Source organism: Urocitellus parryii, chromosome 8, assembly GCF_045843805.1.
Source record: "Urocitellus parryii isolate mUroPar1 chromosome 8, mUroPar1.hap1, whole genome shotgun sequence".
Classification (NCBI taxonomy): Eukaryota; Metazoa; Chordata; class Mammalia; order Rodentia; family Sciuridae; genus Urocitellus; species Urocitellus parryii.
In genome coordinates this window covers 133693126-133710543 of record NC_135538.1, presented here as the reverse complement: position 1 = coordinate 133710543, position 17418 = coordinate 133693126, and the positions used below count along the sequence as shown (strand labels likewise).

Here is a 17418-nt window from a genome sequence, read left to right as displayed (position 1 = left end):
GAGAGAGAGAGAGAGAGAGAGAGAGAGAGAGAGAGAGAGAGAGAGGAAGAAGAAGAAGAAGAAGAAGAGGAGGAGGAGGAGGAGGAGGAGGAGGAGGAGGAGGAGGAGGAGGAGAGGAGAGGAGAAGAAGAGAAAAACCCACAAACAGGAACTAAGAAACAGCTCACTTAGATGAGACTCCCTCAAGGATGCAAGAACTCGCCTACACCCTTCAGCAGAGGCTTAGCCACTGACTTGACATGGTTTCCAGGACAGACACTCCTGTCTGTCATGTAACAACATGTTAATAACCTTCTGATGGCCAGCTAGACAGAGGCTCAATGCCTAGAAGGAAAAAAGTTCCTCCTTTCCCTACTAACAGGGGCAAGGTATTGCATATCAAAATAAATGAAGACACAAATCTGTCAGAGGCAAATTATATCATTAGGTTTTAACATGATACAAGGATGGTGAATGCTGGATCTGAAAAAGGAAACAATAACAACAACAAAACAATGTGCATTTTTTCCATCCCTACCCACACCATTATCAAAATTCTGAGAGTTCCTAGGAACAACAGGATGCTGCAGGTATAGATGAGTGGATTTTCAGACTTAGACAGACCCCTGTAGGAGACCTTGAAAGGAGGGGGAAAAAAGTCCTATTGAGTGAGGAACAAACCAGGAGGTGGTCTTTCAGACAATCAAGGCCCAAATCTTGAGGCCCCAGCCCAGGGACTTCCTGATGAAATCAGAGAGTTCAACCTCTTTGTTCAGGACAAGAACAGAATGAATTTGGGAGTCCCTACCCAAGAACTGGGATCTTGGCAAAGGCCAGTGAGGTGGTTATCTAAACAAACTAACTCAGTCACAGCTAGATGGGGCCCTGAGTCAGAGACCCAGCAGTCACTACTTTTCTGAGACTGGGACAAAACCTCAATGTTAAAGTCCCACACTGAGTTGTAACCCTGAAGGATAACAAAGGTCACCATGTGCTTCTATTGCACAAAGGTCACCATGTGCTCATACTTCACAAATGACCTGGTCTCAAGGGACACTATGTGAGAATCCACTCATAAACCTGCAAGTTATACAAACTCTAAAGTCAGCTACCTTCCTAGTGGGTGAGGCAGAGCCCCTGAGCATAACTGTTTGGAAATAGTAGAGAAAATAATTTCCAGCAGACCAGACCTGACTGACAGCCCACTCCAAAACCCAGACTTGGTCCTTTAGACTAATAAAAGCAATTTTATAGAAGATAAAAAGAGGATGGCTGGGTATGCTGTGGTGTATGACTCTAAAGGGATGGAAATGGAGTCACTTCTCCAAGGATGGTCAGCACAAAGAGCAGAAATATGGACATTAACCAGGACATTAGAACTCAGCCAAGACCAGCGAGCCAACACTGAGCCTCTGTCTACACCAAGTCTGGGTATGACTTGCTACTCCTCATGTCCATGGAGCTTAAACAAGGGAGGAGGACTCCTTACCACAGAAAAAATAGGAATCAAGTACCCAGCTAAAAATTTTGAAACTTCCAGAAGTAGTATGGGAACCAAAGGAGGTGGCAATTGTCCACTACAAAGGTCCAGTGGCAAAAAATGGAACGACCAAACTGATGCTGTCACCAAACAGGCTTCCCAGAAGCAGCCGCCAGAAAAAGCCAAAACCTAGCTAGCACCAGAAATGCCACCAGAGGAAAGGGAAACCAAAGCCAAAACAGGATGGTGGCTCTCACAAGACCACTGAGTTTAGATTTTAGAACAACTAGCTTACAGACTGGTCCAACAGCACTCAGAGACTTGACCAGGCCAGCACTAGCTCACTGCTTGTCTCCCTGCACTCTGTTCTCTGTCTGCCAGCATTGCAGTAGAAGGCCCTGGTGAGACACTGTGAAGACCTAATGGAAAAGCACTTCCCTTCCAGGTTCTGGAAGGGAATAATCAGGGTAGGGGCCTAACAATCCACGATGACCATCTCTAGCCTCACCCTCAAGCTGACCCTGTGCATTGGCCATTTCAGGAGTCACAATGCTGCAACCTCAATCAACTGTATGAATACTTGGCAAATTGTTTGTATAGACCAGCTCCATCTAGCCTGCCCATACACTGTTACTGCAGCAGACAGCTTCTGTGGGCCAGCTGCCCTCAGGTCAGTGCCTTTGCCAGAGGTCAGCTTGTTCCCAAGGCAGCCTTTTCCTCATTAAAGCCTGAAGTCTGCATATATGTGTGCACTTAGGTCCCTGGTGACCCCAGACTGTTCATTGTTCACTTGTCATTGGCCTGAGGTTACAGCTTCCCCTTTTTCTCATGCTATTTCTCTCCTTTCCCTAAAGAACAATTTTATATTAAATCTCCTCTGCTCAAATAACTGATGTGGCTTTATTTTTTAGCGAGCTCTGTCTGAAGGTCAGCACTGGTACATCATATGCGCTTAGGAACGACTGTGGCAGAAACCTGAACCACCAGTGTATTAGTACTCCTTATCCATGGTTTTTTATTTCTGTGGATTCAGTTGCCTGCAGTCAACCAGGTTTGAAAATTATTCAATGAACTTGTGCACCATTCTATATATCATGATAAATCCCACACCACCCTGCTGTGTCCTGCCTGGAATGTGAATCAGCCCTTTGTCCAGGGGATCCACACTGTAGTCTACCTGCCTATTAATCACTTAGTGGCCATACTTAACATGACAGCATGGCAATCAATCCTTGGGTTGTAAAACTAAGGTTCAAATAACCCTTAGTTTACTTCATAATGTCTCAAAATACAAGAGTAATGATGCTGACAATTCAAACACACCAAAGAGAAGCACTACAGTCCTTCATTTAAGTGAGGAGTTGGAAATCCTTGACCTAAGGCAAACACATGGTATCTATAGGGTTCAGTATTATCTGTGTCTACAGGTATCCACTGGGGATCCTGGGATCCCTCTGATGGATAAGGGGACTGCTGTAAAGATCTGCCACAGTGTCTCCTGTAGCTCTTAATAAAAGATACTTCATTAAAAATGGAAAAACCATGTCCAATGCTGAAATGGGAAGGACCCCATGGTCACAAATACAACTGAGATCTAAGACAAAGCAGGTTTTATGGTCATCCTGTTGATATGCTGTAGTCCAAGAGAATATGAGGATTACATTTCCTATGTAACTATTCTATCTGTAGTACACCCAATCAAGGCACCCCCAAAGTAATGGTCATATTTAGAAAACAAACAGATGCCACTTTTTAGCTTCCCAAACCTTGTCATTTGATTCCTCCAGGTATTCCCTTAGAATTAATGGAGAGAATAGCAATGGCAGATGCCTGATGGTGTCATGTGAGAAAAACTTGTTTCTCTACAATTTCCTTCAGATACAAAATCTAATAAAGTAACTAATATGATGCTTTCAAATTGAGGTCCCCATTATATTCCTATGTCAGTGATGAGTTCCCATCATTTCTCTCTAACAGCATGCTCTCATTTAGGGAACACTGTAAATATTTTCATAATAGCATGTTTTGGATTATCTACATGACCACTTTATAACTGAGGACTCAACTTTCAGACTGTGTTGATGCTGAAGAGTATTAATTTAAATGTGACAGAGGATAAAAAAGGACAACAGCAGATCTTAAATAAATGATGCATCAATTCTATTTACTCATCAAGCCGTATGTAAAAAGGTTCTATAATCATTTCAATAGACCGTGTGGTATGAAGAGAGAAGAGATTTGGGTCAATTGAATATACACCTTAGTATAGCTGTACTGAACTCAATCAAATCGGCATCAAAAAGTCCTTATCATTTTTAGTTGAAATTGCAACTTAGCTTCTACAAAATGGCATCACAGATTATATAGAACAAGCCATCCAGCCTGGCTGCTCTTGGAGAAAATGAAAATTCCATTCCTTAAAAGGTTCTCAACTAACAACCTCCTCTTCCTCTTTTCCCTACTCCTGTTCCTCCATCTCCTCCTCCAGGGTTGGGTGTGAGGAAACCCAGGGCCTCACATAGCCTAAGCTTGTGTCTACCACTGAGCTGTGCCCCTACTCTGGCCCCTGATTTTTATCAATTCATCTCATCATAATTATACTCTTCTTTCCTCACTGAATATGTGGAACACTTTGGTAGTTTTGTGTAATATTATTCCACAGGGCTTGAAAGAGAAGGTTCTGTTCTGACAGGGAGGACACAGGGACTTTGGACTTGTTTCTTCCACAAAGTGTCCATGGGATCCCGATCAAACCCCAAAGACTCCTTCACCATCCCTCTCCCCTGGAAGACACAAGAAGCACAGTCAACCATCCACTTAGCACTTTCAAGCTTCTGCAGTTTGGAATGTTCTCCTGGGATTAATTAACAGGTGAATGTGTTCTTACCTTGAAACCCTGATGGAAATCTGATGGGAGCTTACAGGCATGGACATAGGGGGTGGGCATTGCTGAAGAACATGGCCAGTCATTGAGTGTAGAAATTGAGACCTCGTTGGAAGCCACATATGTTGCTGCATGACTAGTCCTACTTGTTCTTTTTCAGGCATGGGGTTTCTTTATCTTACCACAGGGAGTCAAGGGATTTCATCACATCCTGGGGGCTCAGATGCTATCTGGATCCACTCCTCCCCTGGGCCAGCAGAAGTCTGAGGTAGAGATGCTGGAAGCCCAGCCTGAGGGTTTCCTTAGATCTGCAAAATCTGAAGCTGAGGGAATTGGAAAACTATGTCCAAGTTTGACTGGGGGATGAGCAGCAGTGAATCATACAGACTCTCTTCTGGACCAAGCAAGGCAGGCTCTGCTGAACCTCTTAACTAGGTCTCAACTATGGCTTATAAAAACTCCACACATGATTTTGTTTATTGCTCTCTTCACATTAAAAGACCCAAACAAATACTCATATGGTTTCCAATAGTTCAAGGCCATATCTGCAGATGAACCTAGCCCTTCCCCTTAAAGTACCTGCCTCAGAAAACTCAAGACTGCTCAAAGAATTCACCATTTGTTATAGCTAACATTTCATGAAAGGGCCTGCCCTCACTTTCCCAAAGCATTTACTATAAAGGATTTACCATTGTGAGTCTTCCCTCTGTCCCTTGGTCTATATAAATGTGCATCTCCTACAACCCAGGAGTGCATTTCTCAAGGACCTAAAAATCATTCCTTTGGAATGCAATCATCAGGAAGAACAGGGTCTCTGCCTTAGTCTCTGTGGGAGGACAGAACCTGAACTTAGACCATTAACTTTGTAATTTTAAATTTTTGTTCTTCAGCCCCTCCCCATCCTCCCTCTTACTAGTTCAATTCTCCATTTAAAATATCCAGTCATCTCTGCACAAAGTTGAATTTGGCTCTTTTTGGAACCTCTTCACTACTGCCATTGTATAATATTGATCAAAACCTTGACTGGTTTTATTTATCTTTGACATGGATATGCCCAAGTCTTGGCTGAGGATCTGTGAATGGCATAGGAGAAGCTGGGACTTCACTGGGGACTGTGTTTTCACTGGTGGCTAAAGTCTCTGCATCCTGCCTGCCTTGACTCCATTTCATCTTTCCTCTTTGTCACCATTGTCCATGACAGCGGCCTTTCATGATATACTTTTCATAATGTAGCCTGGGAATCTTTCTAAAACACAGCTGTGATCATTTGTCTCCCCTTTTAGAATAATTTGGTATTCACCCAGAGATCATAAGAGAGAGGACAAAAAGAAACCCACTTTCTGTGTTGATTACTTTTGTCTGTCAACTTGGTCATCATACCCTGAAAGTCAATGAAACACCAGTCTGGCTATTGCTGTAAAGGATTCTTTAGATGTATTGAACATTTATGTGAGCAGATTGCCTTCCATAGTGTGCATGGACCTCATCTTATCAGCTGAAGTCTATAAGAGGAAAAGACTGAGGTCGACAACCACACAATGGAATTGCTCAGCTCTAAAAAAAAAAATAACCTATCAAGCCACAATAAAGACATCACGGAAATTTGCACACGTATTTTTAAGTGAAAAATGCCAATTTGAAAATGTACATAGTCTAATGTCTCTGGGAAAAGTAAAACCATGGACATGGTAGAAAGATCAGTGTTTTCCAGGGGTTTGGTGCTTTCTGGGTCCTCTTTATTCTCAGAATTTTTATCTGGATGCCACATTAGTGCCAGTTTCTGATATGTCTTTTGGATCTTGTTGAGTGAGTCATGTCTCTGCACACCTGGAACTTCTGAGCAACACATTGTTTTAACAAATTGTTGGCACATGTTTGAGGTCTCTGATGCAGGCAGCAGGAAGACAAGAGGGAGCAGTGGACCTCTTAGCTCTCCTCATGGCTCCCATTTTCTTCTCATTAAATCTACAATGGACAGAGAGAAGAGGGATTTGACCTGGGATAGGAAGAGAGTCAGTAGAGACATGTTTCTGTAGCCTCTTGGTTGGTTAAGTTGATAAGCAGAATAAAATTTTGTCTCAATGGCTGATCTTAAAATATTTCAAAAAATATGCTGCAGTTAGTTTTTTCTTTGTTGTGTTAGCTCGAAACTATCAGTTAAAGACTTTTCTTTCCTTCATCCTGCTGGTAACTGAATTTAGAATGTCTCAGATTCCTTCTCTTTTCAATATTATGGTATGCATATTCATCTTTTAACAAGCATTATTTATCTGTTCATCTTCATGTTTATTCATTTACTTATTTTTGTATATAGAGATTAAAGCCAGGGACACCTAACCACTGAACCTCATCCCCAGATACTTTTATTTTTGAGACAGGGTCTTGCTTACATGCTGAGGCTGGGTTTGAACTCTAGATCCTCCTACCTCTGCCTCCTTAGCCGATGGGATTACAAGCATGTGCCAAAGAATAAAGGTGTTATTAAAAAAAATGGTATGGCACATAGGGCACAGAGTTTATGGAAGCCCTCATTCTTGGGGTCATGTAAATGGAGGATTGGCACCTAAGAAAATGGCCTATTAAATACTTTGCCTCACCATATTTCAGGCACTCAGGAGAGAAAACTAATTTTCATTAATTTGAAAACAGGTATCTGCTGATGGACAAACTTCTAGGAAATTCTCCCTGCTTCAGAGGAAGAGACATTTGGTCTGTTCTCTTTCTTGGGCAACATGTCAACATGAAGTATTTCCAATTGCTTGAAGCTGGTACAAAGAGGGATGGGGAAGAGTGTGGACCTTGGATGACATGAACTACTAAACCAATGTGCCCCAGGTGGTCCCTGCCTCTGAACCTGCTGATGGACACACTTGACGTCCTGAGCCATTTTGATTCAGTCTCTCTTTCTGTCACATTGCCAATGAGGAGTAGGACTGCTTATATGCCAGTTCCACAGCCTAAGCACCAGAAGTTGGAAAAGAGATCAGCTGTTCAGATTTAGGAGACCTATGTTCTCTATGAGGTTGCTGCACTGGTAATAATTAGTGGTGTAGAAACTGGAAAACAAAGTTTTTATTTTTATTTTTCTGGTGCTGGGGATTAAGCCAGGGTCTTGTGCATATGAGGCAAGCACATTACAGCTAAGTTATATATACAGCTCTTGGAAAAAAATTAAAAATTGTTTTTAAATAATTATGAGCTCATAGTAATTATTCAAAAGTTTGTTTAATAGTAGCAACTTCATACATGCATATAAAGTACTTTAACTGAATCCATCCTATATGTAACACACTCTTGCCCCCCCGTACATTCCCTCACCCCTTATCTTCCCTATTAGTCCATCTTCTACTTTCATGTCATTTTATATTATTCTCTAGATTCCACATATGAAAGAAAACATGAGATACTTGTTTTTCTGAAACTTGTTTTGCTTAATATGATGTTTTACAGTTGCATCCGTTTTCCTGCGAATTACATTTCCTTCCTTTTTATGGCTAAATAAATCTCTACTGTACATATATACTTATCACATTTTTTGGATGAATTTATCTGCTAATGGGCACCTAGGCTGATTCCATAACTTGGCTTTTGTGAACAGTGCTGGGACAAACATGGGTATGCAGCTGTGTCTGTACTATGCTGACTTTGATTCCTTCACGTGTACACAGAGAAGAGTGGTATAACTGGATCATATGGTAGGTAGCACTACCTTTAGTTCCTGAGGAAACTCCTTACCATTTTCCACAGTGATGGGGCTAATTTACATTCCCACTAACAGCATATAAGGGAAAGGGACACATTCCATCTAGCTCAATCCCTCCTTTGTGTCAGGCAGGAGGCTCAGAATACAGACCTATACGACTTTCCTCCCCTAAAATCTCAGCCTGTCATTCTGTCTTTGCTTTCTGACAGTAGAAAAGCCCAGAGTTCTAGGTTTTGTGTCCTTCCCCAGTCCCCATTGTGTTTTTCCCAGGGGACTTTGCAGCCTGCCTTTGGTTGTCACTTTCAGAGTGCTTTCACTTTCAGAATCCTCTAGAAAACATGCTGTGCCCAACTCCACCCCAGTGTCTCCCTTGGTGTTCCAGTGCAAACCAGTGAGTGACAGAGGCCAGGCTAAGGGAGCAAGAGCAAGAGGATTAGTGACCTGACCCAGGTCACACTGGATTTCTTCCCTGGGGCAGTGAATGCTGATTGGAAGACAGGCCTGATAAAGGTCTCCGGGAGTGCAGAGGCCCCAGAGTGGACCTGAGAGAGGCACAGCTGTAGATCCTCCTCCTGTGATTCAGAAGTCAGCACCGGCTAGCAGCACTGAGACCTGAGGGAGAGACTGTGTGGAAGGTGGAAGGTGAGGACTTCTCTGTGCAGGGGCTGAAGTGACAGTGGACAAAGGCAAGTTTTAGAAACCCCAGGCCACCACTGGGAAAAGGGATGCCAGAGGCTGAGATGAGAAAAGACAATCTAAAAAGTCAATGTCATTGCTGTGTTTAGAGAAACAGCTACTTGGGAGATCATGGAGGTCAATGGTGCAGCAGGACCTTGCTTAGGGCAAGTCCCAGAGAAGGGCAGCAGGGTTCTAAGTAGTCAAAGATGCTGCACAGCCTCCTGGCTTTTCTGCTTGCCTCTTGCCTGCCCCTCTCTGGCCCTGGCCCTCACCCTGGTGGGTGTTCATGCTCCAACACCACTCCCACCTACTTGCCTTATTTCCTCATGTCTCCTCTCTCCTCAGGGAGTCACAGATTAACTTCTGCCTTACCTTTTACTGCACTTTTAAAATCTCCAGTATCCAGTTCAAAACCAGTTCACCATTTATTTATCTGAGATTTCCCCCTGATTGATGGAGCTCTTGCTGTTTCCTGAGCATACTTGCAGGTGCTTAGAATCAGGATGCCAGGTACCTTTCCTGCAGACAGTGGCCAGTCTTGTGGGTCCAACAATAAATGAGACAAGGAATTACAGTTAGCAGTGATGAGTCAGGGTGGGTAGGAGGGAGCTCTAGACTAGGACATCAGAGGCCTCCTGGTGCTGAGCCTAGAAGCGAGCAATGAGTGATTGCAGCCTGGTGAAAGGGATGAAGTAGGGAGCCTTTTAAGTTGGATATCAGTGTTTGCCAAAGCTCAGAGGTGATCAGGAGGATCAGGGTGGGTAGAAGTGGAGACTGTGACAGAGGAGGACTGCAGCAAGGGATGGGGCCAGGCAGGTGGGATGCCATTTACAAAACACATTTTGAGCTTATCCCTAGGGCCCCTGGAGATTTAAGGGAGACCTCATAGAATCCAGATAGCACTTCCCTTTCAGTATTCTGTGTGTCTGTCTATCTGGGGTCCTAATGGGCAGAGCCCATTTTCTGAGGCTCCCCAGCCCACTTGATTTGCATTTTAGTGAGCAGGGGCTGATGGTACTGGGGATCTCAGGGTCAGGGAGGTCAGAGGCTCTGGAGAGGAGCCAGGTGGTTCAGACTAGGCACAGGATCACAGGGGCTGGAGAAGTGGAGTGGGGTAGAATGCTTTGGGAGGGGGCTGAAGGCTTGCTTGGACATAGGATTGGGGGATCTTTGAGAAATGGGAAGTTGTCAGGGAGGTTTCCCAAGGTCTAGGGCCAGCCACTGGTGAGAGAGGGTCTCACTGCATAGTGCTGCCCATTGGTGTTTACACTCCACTGTCTCTGGCTTCAAGCAGCACCTCCTTGCTCTGGCTTTGACTACTCACTCTTCTTTCTTTGACCTATCAACTTCTGTTCTCCTCTGCCTGCTTTTCTGTTCTTCCTTTCTTTGACAGTTTGTTGTTCTACAGACACCCAATCCTTCTTCACTTGTCTAATCTACTCCCATGGCTTTCGCCGGTACTCAGAAATTTTCTGAATTCACAAGAAAAATGAAAGCCAAGCAGAGACCACACACAGTGTCCTCAGCCCCATTTCCTTGTGTTTCTCTGTCTTCTTTGCCCCCAGACCCTGCATCATGGATTCTCTTCCAAAAGCAAATGGCACCTTTGCCATCCAGGTTTTGAAGATGCTGTGTCAAGACCAACCTTCACAAAATGTGTTTTTTTCTCCCCTGAGCATCTCCACTGCCTTGGCCATGGTACTCCTGGGGGCAAAGGGGAACACCAAAGACCAGATGGCTCAGGTAAGCTTTCCTGTCAACGAGAAGGAGGGACTGGTCTGCAAGGCTTGTCTCCTATCCCCTCCTTGAGGTTTTTCAGAACTTTTGAGGAAGGAGGGGTGAGCCTGGACCATTTCAGGGAGAGGGTACAGGAGGAAGGGAGGGAGGGAGCTGAGGAGTTTCCTCCAGTGAGATGTTGTGGTTGGTTGCTTGCAGGGGTCACTGTGTAATCTCTTTTTCATTTATAACTTTTCTTAAGTTCATCAAGAAGTTCCTTAAAATTTGGCCTTGGAACAGTTGTTCACTTATGGGAATCAGTCCTTTGCTCCTCCCCCAGATGAGGGATGTTTGGGCAGTGATGGTAAACTGGTCCTACAGTACTGCAAGTCTCAGGCCTGGGCATGAGCCACAGAGGAAAAACAACTTGCTACTCAAAATGGTGTTTCACAGAGGAAATGACTCAAAGAACTTCTAATGCTTGTTGTGACAAGAGACTTAACAGATATGAGCTACTCAGCATGTGTCCACTGTGACTCATGTTTATGCATAAGAAAACATCTGTAGACTGAATAGACTAACAAAAATATGATTGTGTTAATACAGAAATATTCACAAAAATTGTTGTTACATTATGCCTGTTGCTCCTGCATGTTACTACTGTTGTTTAGGATCTGCCTCCAAGGTTGAAAAGACTGAAACTACATAAACTTTCATTACCAATTTCCAAAATGATTCAAATTGGTTACTTGTAGAATTTTCATTCTGCCAATTTCTTCCATGGTAAAAATTAATTTACTAAAAGGTCTTTATTTTTGGTTTTAAATTATTCAGGAAACTTCAGTTTGTGTAGGATATAAGATGTTTATATATTTTCTGTTGAATTTAATTGTCAAACCAAGTCATATTGACCTATTAGCTGAATACCTCATATAGTCCATTAGAGGGCAGTCCAGCTGATACAACAGGTTTGGCAATTTGTTTGAATCTCTTTGCTAGGCGACAGGACTTTTCTTCATATTTTCTGGCTAATATCTAACAAAGAAAGCATGTATGTTGACCAACTGGAAGACTGAAAAAATAAATGTCATTTAAATTTAATTATGTTGGGAAATGGAAGTAATTTGACAAATCCTAGAAAAAATAGTTTTATAGCTTTTTTCAATACTAACATTTAAGATTGAGTCCCAAAGTTGTGTTGCTCTGTCACTTATTTATGCAATGTCAAAAGCTAGTGCTGAGTAAATCTAAAGAAAAAAATAGACAATATGTTAGTTATTTGTTACATAAGAGAGTTATTTCTTAAGAAATTGTTTTTAATAATTAGTAGGTTAATTTCCATGTTGTTGGTATTTTATTTGTAGTGTTGTTGATTTTTAGTTTCCTACATTGAGGTCATTAAATATAAACTGTGGGATTTCTGTATTTCAGAGTCAAATGAAACTCTTCTTGTGATGTAATATGACACCTTTATTGAAATATAAAGTATCATATATTATACATATATTATCTCTCTCTAGGATACTGTTTAAAAACTAATTTATTCTTATTAATGATATTACTCATTGTATACTTTTACTTCCTTTTAACTATTATCATGATGATTGCATTCCTGTCCAATTTTTTTTTTGATTTTTAGTTTTTTGAACTGCATCTTTTTGTAAATAAATAGATGCAAGTTATGTCAGTATTTTGAACTACATCATTTTTTACATAAATAAAGGCAAGTTATTCTCTATTTCTGACAAATTTATGGTGTCTGTGGGATGCAGGACTCAAGAATAGTCCCTTTTCTGAATCTCTCTTGCCCCTTTTGTTTTGTAATATTGCTCATCTATAAACTATGCAGAGAGCTCTGTGCAGGTACAAAACCCGTATCTTACTCAGCAGTTTCCTGGCCCCTCTCTCCACCTATCCCACCAGTGTCACTTCTCAATTAGAATCAACTTCCTCTCAAAGGATAAATTCATGCAGTATTTGAGAAGAATATTGCTTGAAAATTCTTGTGGAGATCAAGTTCAAAACTGAGAGTGTTTTCTTGCTTTCCTTCACAGGCAATGTCTTTAAACACAGAGGAAGACATCCATAAGGGCTTCCAGATGCTTCTCACCCAAGTGAACAAGCCTGGGTCAAAGTACTTGCTTACAACAGCCAACAGGCTCTTTGGAGAGAAGACCTGTGATTTCCTCTCAGTAAGTTGAGTCAGCAGAACAATAAAAGTTGTATTTAAAACACCTGGTGATATACAACCCAGAAGAGAGACCCTAGAGTCCAGGCAGAATGGCAACTTGGGAGGCTGTAGCAAGAGGATGGAGAGTTAGTGGCCAGCTTGGGCAACCTAGTGACACCCTTGTCTTGAAAACAAAATGGAAAACTGCCTTGGGACATAGCTCAGTGGTACAGCATTTGCCTAGCATGCTCAAGGTCCTGAGCTCCATCCCCAGTACTGCAAAAACTCTCAAAAAAACCAACCAAACAAAAAAGAACAATATTCTAGAGAACTTGAGAAACTCACAGTAAACTATTTTTTATAAAGACCCCATATCTACAATCATAATTTGTATTATTTCAATTTTAGCAATATCTAATATTTCATTTATTTTCTCTGGTTTTTCTAAGCTCAGAAAATATCTCCTTACAAACTAAAATGTTTCACGATCAAGTAGCTTAATATTTGATCATGTTTTTAATTTTAAGAATAGCCTAAAGCTATCATTCAGAATGCTTTGAAGCTCACTGTCATTTTATTGAGCAACCTGACAATTTGAACTATTTCTCTCCAAAGACATTTAAGGAGTCCTGTCTTCAGTTCTACCATGCGGAGCTGGAGCTGCTGTCCTTTGCTGAAGCTACAGAGAAGTCCAGGGAGCATATAAATACTTGGGTCTCAAAAGAGACGGAAGGTCAGAATTTATAAGTTATTTTCCTCTCCTCCCACCCCACCTCTGTTCTCCTCTCCTCTCTCCTCTACCTCTCCTCCTCACTGCTAATGTCACTGGTGTTGCAGAACCATCAGAGCAAGGTTGCCTGGCTGAGCCTCTTGGTGCCTGTGAACCTAGTGGCTCACAGAAGATCTGATCAGTGCACAGGTTTTAAAAACCAGAGAATTAATGCTGTCTGTTTTCCCAGGGCCAGAGTGGCTGATGCAAGTGTTAACAGAAACTTGTGAGTCAGATTTCCCATATAATACTTTACATGTCACTGGCCTGTATTTTACACACAGCAGGTGACTCTCATCTATGGGAACAGATCAATGGCCAGATCTTCCCAAGTCATGCCCTTGACCCTCCTCTTCCTGGAGGTCTGTTTGGACTTCACTTCTCCCACTTTTACATGTTAAGATGACTTCTCCTACTTCTTCTTTCCTATCTCTCACTTAAGCACCCTTCATCAGATTTGAGAAGCCTAGACTTGATTAGTCAACTACAGAGCCTCTCTCAGGGCTGATCCATTCCACAGATTGAAAACACCCTGCTTGTGAGGTTAAAACATACTCATTTCTGTTTTAGAGTGTGACAAGTTCTAACCTTGATCCTCTAGATCAAAATGGTTTGATGTTTGAACCATCCAGGCACTTATACACCACTAGGAATGTCCCTATTTCTGCTAACAAATGAGATAGTAAAAACTAGAGGTAGTACTTTCCACTATTTCTTCTTGGATTTTTTTCTTCTTATGCCCTCTAGAGTCAGTAAATTAGCAGGGATGCTCTTAGTTCCTTGGAACCATACCGCTTGATATACAGGGAAAGGACATATCTTCACCTACCCAAATTATTACCTGTTCCAGGGATTCCAGGTGTCAGGAGGAGGTGCAATCATAATATCTCTTCTGTAGTTTCTAGAAACTCCTCCCATGTCCCTTCTCTGGAGCTATTACAATTCTGTGTGCCTCAGTAATGTTGCAGGTAGCTGTACAATGTTAGAACTGGGCCTGTCCACAGGGTCTTAGACCTGACGCTCCTCTTACCCACAGCAGGTAATGTCAGCTCCTACCCAGCCCCTCTCTGCTTTGCTGCTTGTCTTCTTCTCCAACCTGGAGTCAAGTTTCTGCTTTTTACCAACCTGCTTTCCTCCAGTGACATAGAAGTCTTTCACTATCTTCAACTTGGTGGCTCTTCCAGTGTCTGCCATCATGAATACCACTCATAGCTGGGATTTTTTACTTTTATACGTATCATCCAAACTCAGCACATTTGAAACCAGAATGTTTGGATCTCCAAGACATCATTTTCATGTTTATTCACCACAGATTCAAAAAAAGTAACTGACAGTGTTTTTGCTTTTCTTAAAAGGTAAAATTTCAGAGTTGCTACCAATGGGCTCGATTGATGAGCAGGTCAGGCTGATTCTTGTCAATGCCATCTACTTCCAAGGAACGTGGAAGAGGACATTTAACAAATCAAGCACGAAAGAAATGCCTTTCAAAGTAAACCAGGTAGGGAGAGACTTCAAAAATTATGCTAGTCTGATGAAGAAATTGAATAGAAAATTTAACTTTGTAAAAGCATAAATGGTTAATGATAATTTCAAACTTATTATCACTCTTAATGAATTTTAATCTCAGTGGAAAAGTGATTTGAATAAATAATACTTGGTGTCTATTATGGTTTCTAGCCTATTAGCACTCTAACTGCCTCAGATGAAGTATCCTACATGTATTGGTTTAACCTTATTCTGGACACAAATATCTTCCTATAGACAACAGTTGCTTAGATAAAGAGCAAAAAAGAGGTGATATATGTATGCATGTAAAATATATATATCAGCCATGAGACAGAGTACAAAGAAGGAATATGAAAACACATGTCTTGAATCAGGATTTTTGTTTTGTTTTTACATTTTTGTGCAATGAGGGATCAACCTCAGAGCTTCTGCATGTTAAGCAAGTGGTGTACCATGAAGGTACGCCCCAGATTTTCCATCTATTATTTGTTAAATTAAAATAATCTCGTATTTAGTTACTGGAGTTGTGGCTTAGTGGTACAGTACTTGCCTATCATGTGCAAGGCTCTGGGTTTGATCCTCAGCACCACATAAAAATAAATAAAATAAAAAAACTAGTTATTGTGTCCAAATACAATTAAATATATATTTAAAAAAATAATCTCACACTTGAATTGTTGTTATTCATAATTTATCATTATTGGTTCAGCATCTGCAGCTTCTTATTAAAAATGACTGCAACGGCCCTGGTTAACTGTGAGCTATAAGTTTAAGTAAAACAGATATTAGAATACTTTGCTTAATTTTGTAAACCCTAAAGATGCCATGTAATGCAATAAGGAAGCTTGTATGCATTAATCTCCTCCCCTTATTTATAAGGCATGTTTCAGACAACTATTTATTAATTTCTAGCAGTGCTGGACCACAGAAGAATTGAGAGTTTTCTTTCTCCTTTCATACTGTTTTAAATGCTGTGCTCATGTGGTCATTCCCCTCAGGAGGAGAAAAGGCCAGTGCAGATGATGAGGAAAAAAGCCTATTTTAACTACGTCTACATCCATGAGGCCCAGACACAGGTGTTGGAGCTGCCCTATGCTGGCAAGACGCTGAGCATGATCATCCTGCTCCCAGATGAGGACGTGGACCTCAGTGTGGTGAGTTAGGAGGGGCTGCACTCCTTTGAACTCACAATTTCTGTGGGGAGAAGTGAGCACACCCTGTGCCTTTCTTTCACAGTATCTCCAACCCAAGAGCCCAAATGGCCCAGCCCTGTCCTCCTTGCTTCCTTGTGATATGATCCCTATTGCAAGAGCGTCAACCATTCTCTCAATGGTGGCAGTGCCCTGTGATGACATAAAGGGTCACTGGGAGCAGAGCAGCTCCCATGGGCTTTCCCTCTGTCCAGGTTCCTACCTGTGAGGATGAATTTCCACAAACAGTGCCTCATTCCAGCTTAGGCACTTGTCCCTCTCCTGGAGAGGCTCACACTGAGAGCCCTTCCTTTGCCCAGTCTCTTTGGCTTGCCAGCAATGGTTTACCATGTGAAAAACCAAGCCTCATTCAAAGCAACAAATACCACTAGAAAAGCACCACTGACTAGGCATAGATGCTTTTCACAAATAAACATGGCTTACTAGTGGATGGATAAGGAGGGACAGCCACAGTCTTCCTGCAGGTAAATATATATGAGCTAGCACGTGGGGTGGTGGACAAGCCAGATCCCTCACAAGATTCTGGGCAGCTGAAGGCACTGCTGGTCCTATGTGGACAGTCAACAAGGAATGTTCATGGAAATGTCTGTGTGTCTGTCGATACCCACCATAGTCTGAATATGAACCTGTAATTCTGGTCTTTCAGGTGGAAAATAACCTGACTTTTGAGAAATTCATAGCCTGGACCAAGACAGCCTCTTTGCATAATACTGAAGTGGAAGTTCTCCTTCCGAGATTTAAACTGCAGGGGGATTATGACATGAAGTCTGTACTTCAGCATCTGGGAATGGTCGATGCCTTTCAACAGGGCCAGGCTGACTTGTCTGCCATGTCAACTGAGACAGACCTGTGTCTGTCCAAGGTTGTGCACAGGAGTGTCGTGGAGGTGAATGAAGAAGGCACTGAGGCTGCGGCAGCCACAGCCGTAAACATAGTGCCATTCTGCTTATCACTTATACCAACATTCTGTGCTGACCACCCCTTCCTTTTCTTCATCAGGCATAATGAAACCAACACTGTTCTGTTCTGTGGCAGGTTCTCATCTCCCTAAGGGTTGCACTTCCTCTCCATGGAGAATTTCCCTTTTTCCATGTCCCCAAATTTTCACTACAGTTCATAAGGTTGGGCCTTTAGTTGAACACCAAGTGGAAAAATGAGGGCAGGGTCCTAAGCCTTCTGAACAACTTGCCAGTGTGATCTCATGATACACCACACTCAGCTGTCCTCATACTGCCCACTCATTTGTACCACAGAACCAGGGTCATGGCCAATAGGCTGTCCTGATTCCCTGTTGTATTAGGATGAGTGCAGTACAGATTGCA

General features: G+C 42.2%; 1 protein-coding gene across 3 annotated transcripts; it reads left to right on the top strand.

The window, feature by feature from the left end:
• Positions 1-10299: 10299 nt before the first annotated feature.
• LOC113177134 (serpin B9-like) lies at positions 10300-17147 on the top strand. Of its 3 annotated transcripts, none has more exons than XM_026381661.2 (6): positions 10300-10467; positions 12495-12632; positions 13226-13343; positions 14735-14877; positions 15887-16039; positions 16743-17147. In XM_026381661.2, the coding sequence occupies exons 1-6, from the start codon at positions 10300-10302 to the stop codon at positions 17145-17147; spliced, it is 1125 nt and encodes a 374-aa protein (XP_026237446.2). The 3 variants fall into 3 exon arrangements, with proteins under 3 accessions (XP_026237446.2, XP_077658029.1, XP_077658030.1); XM_077801903.1 differs by having other exon boundaries at positions 15884-16039; XM_077801904.1 differs by having other exon boundaries at positions 10300-10500; positions 12516-12632; positions 15884-16039.
• The last annotated feature ends 271 nt before the right edge of the window (positions 17148-17418 follow it).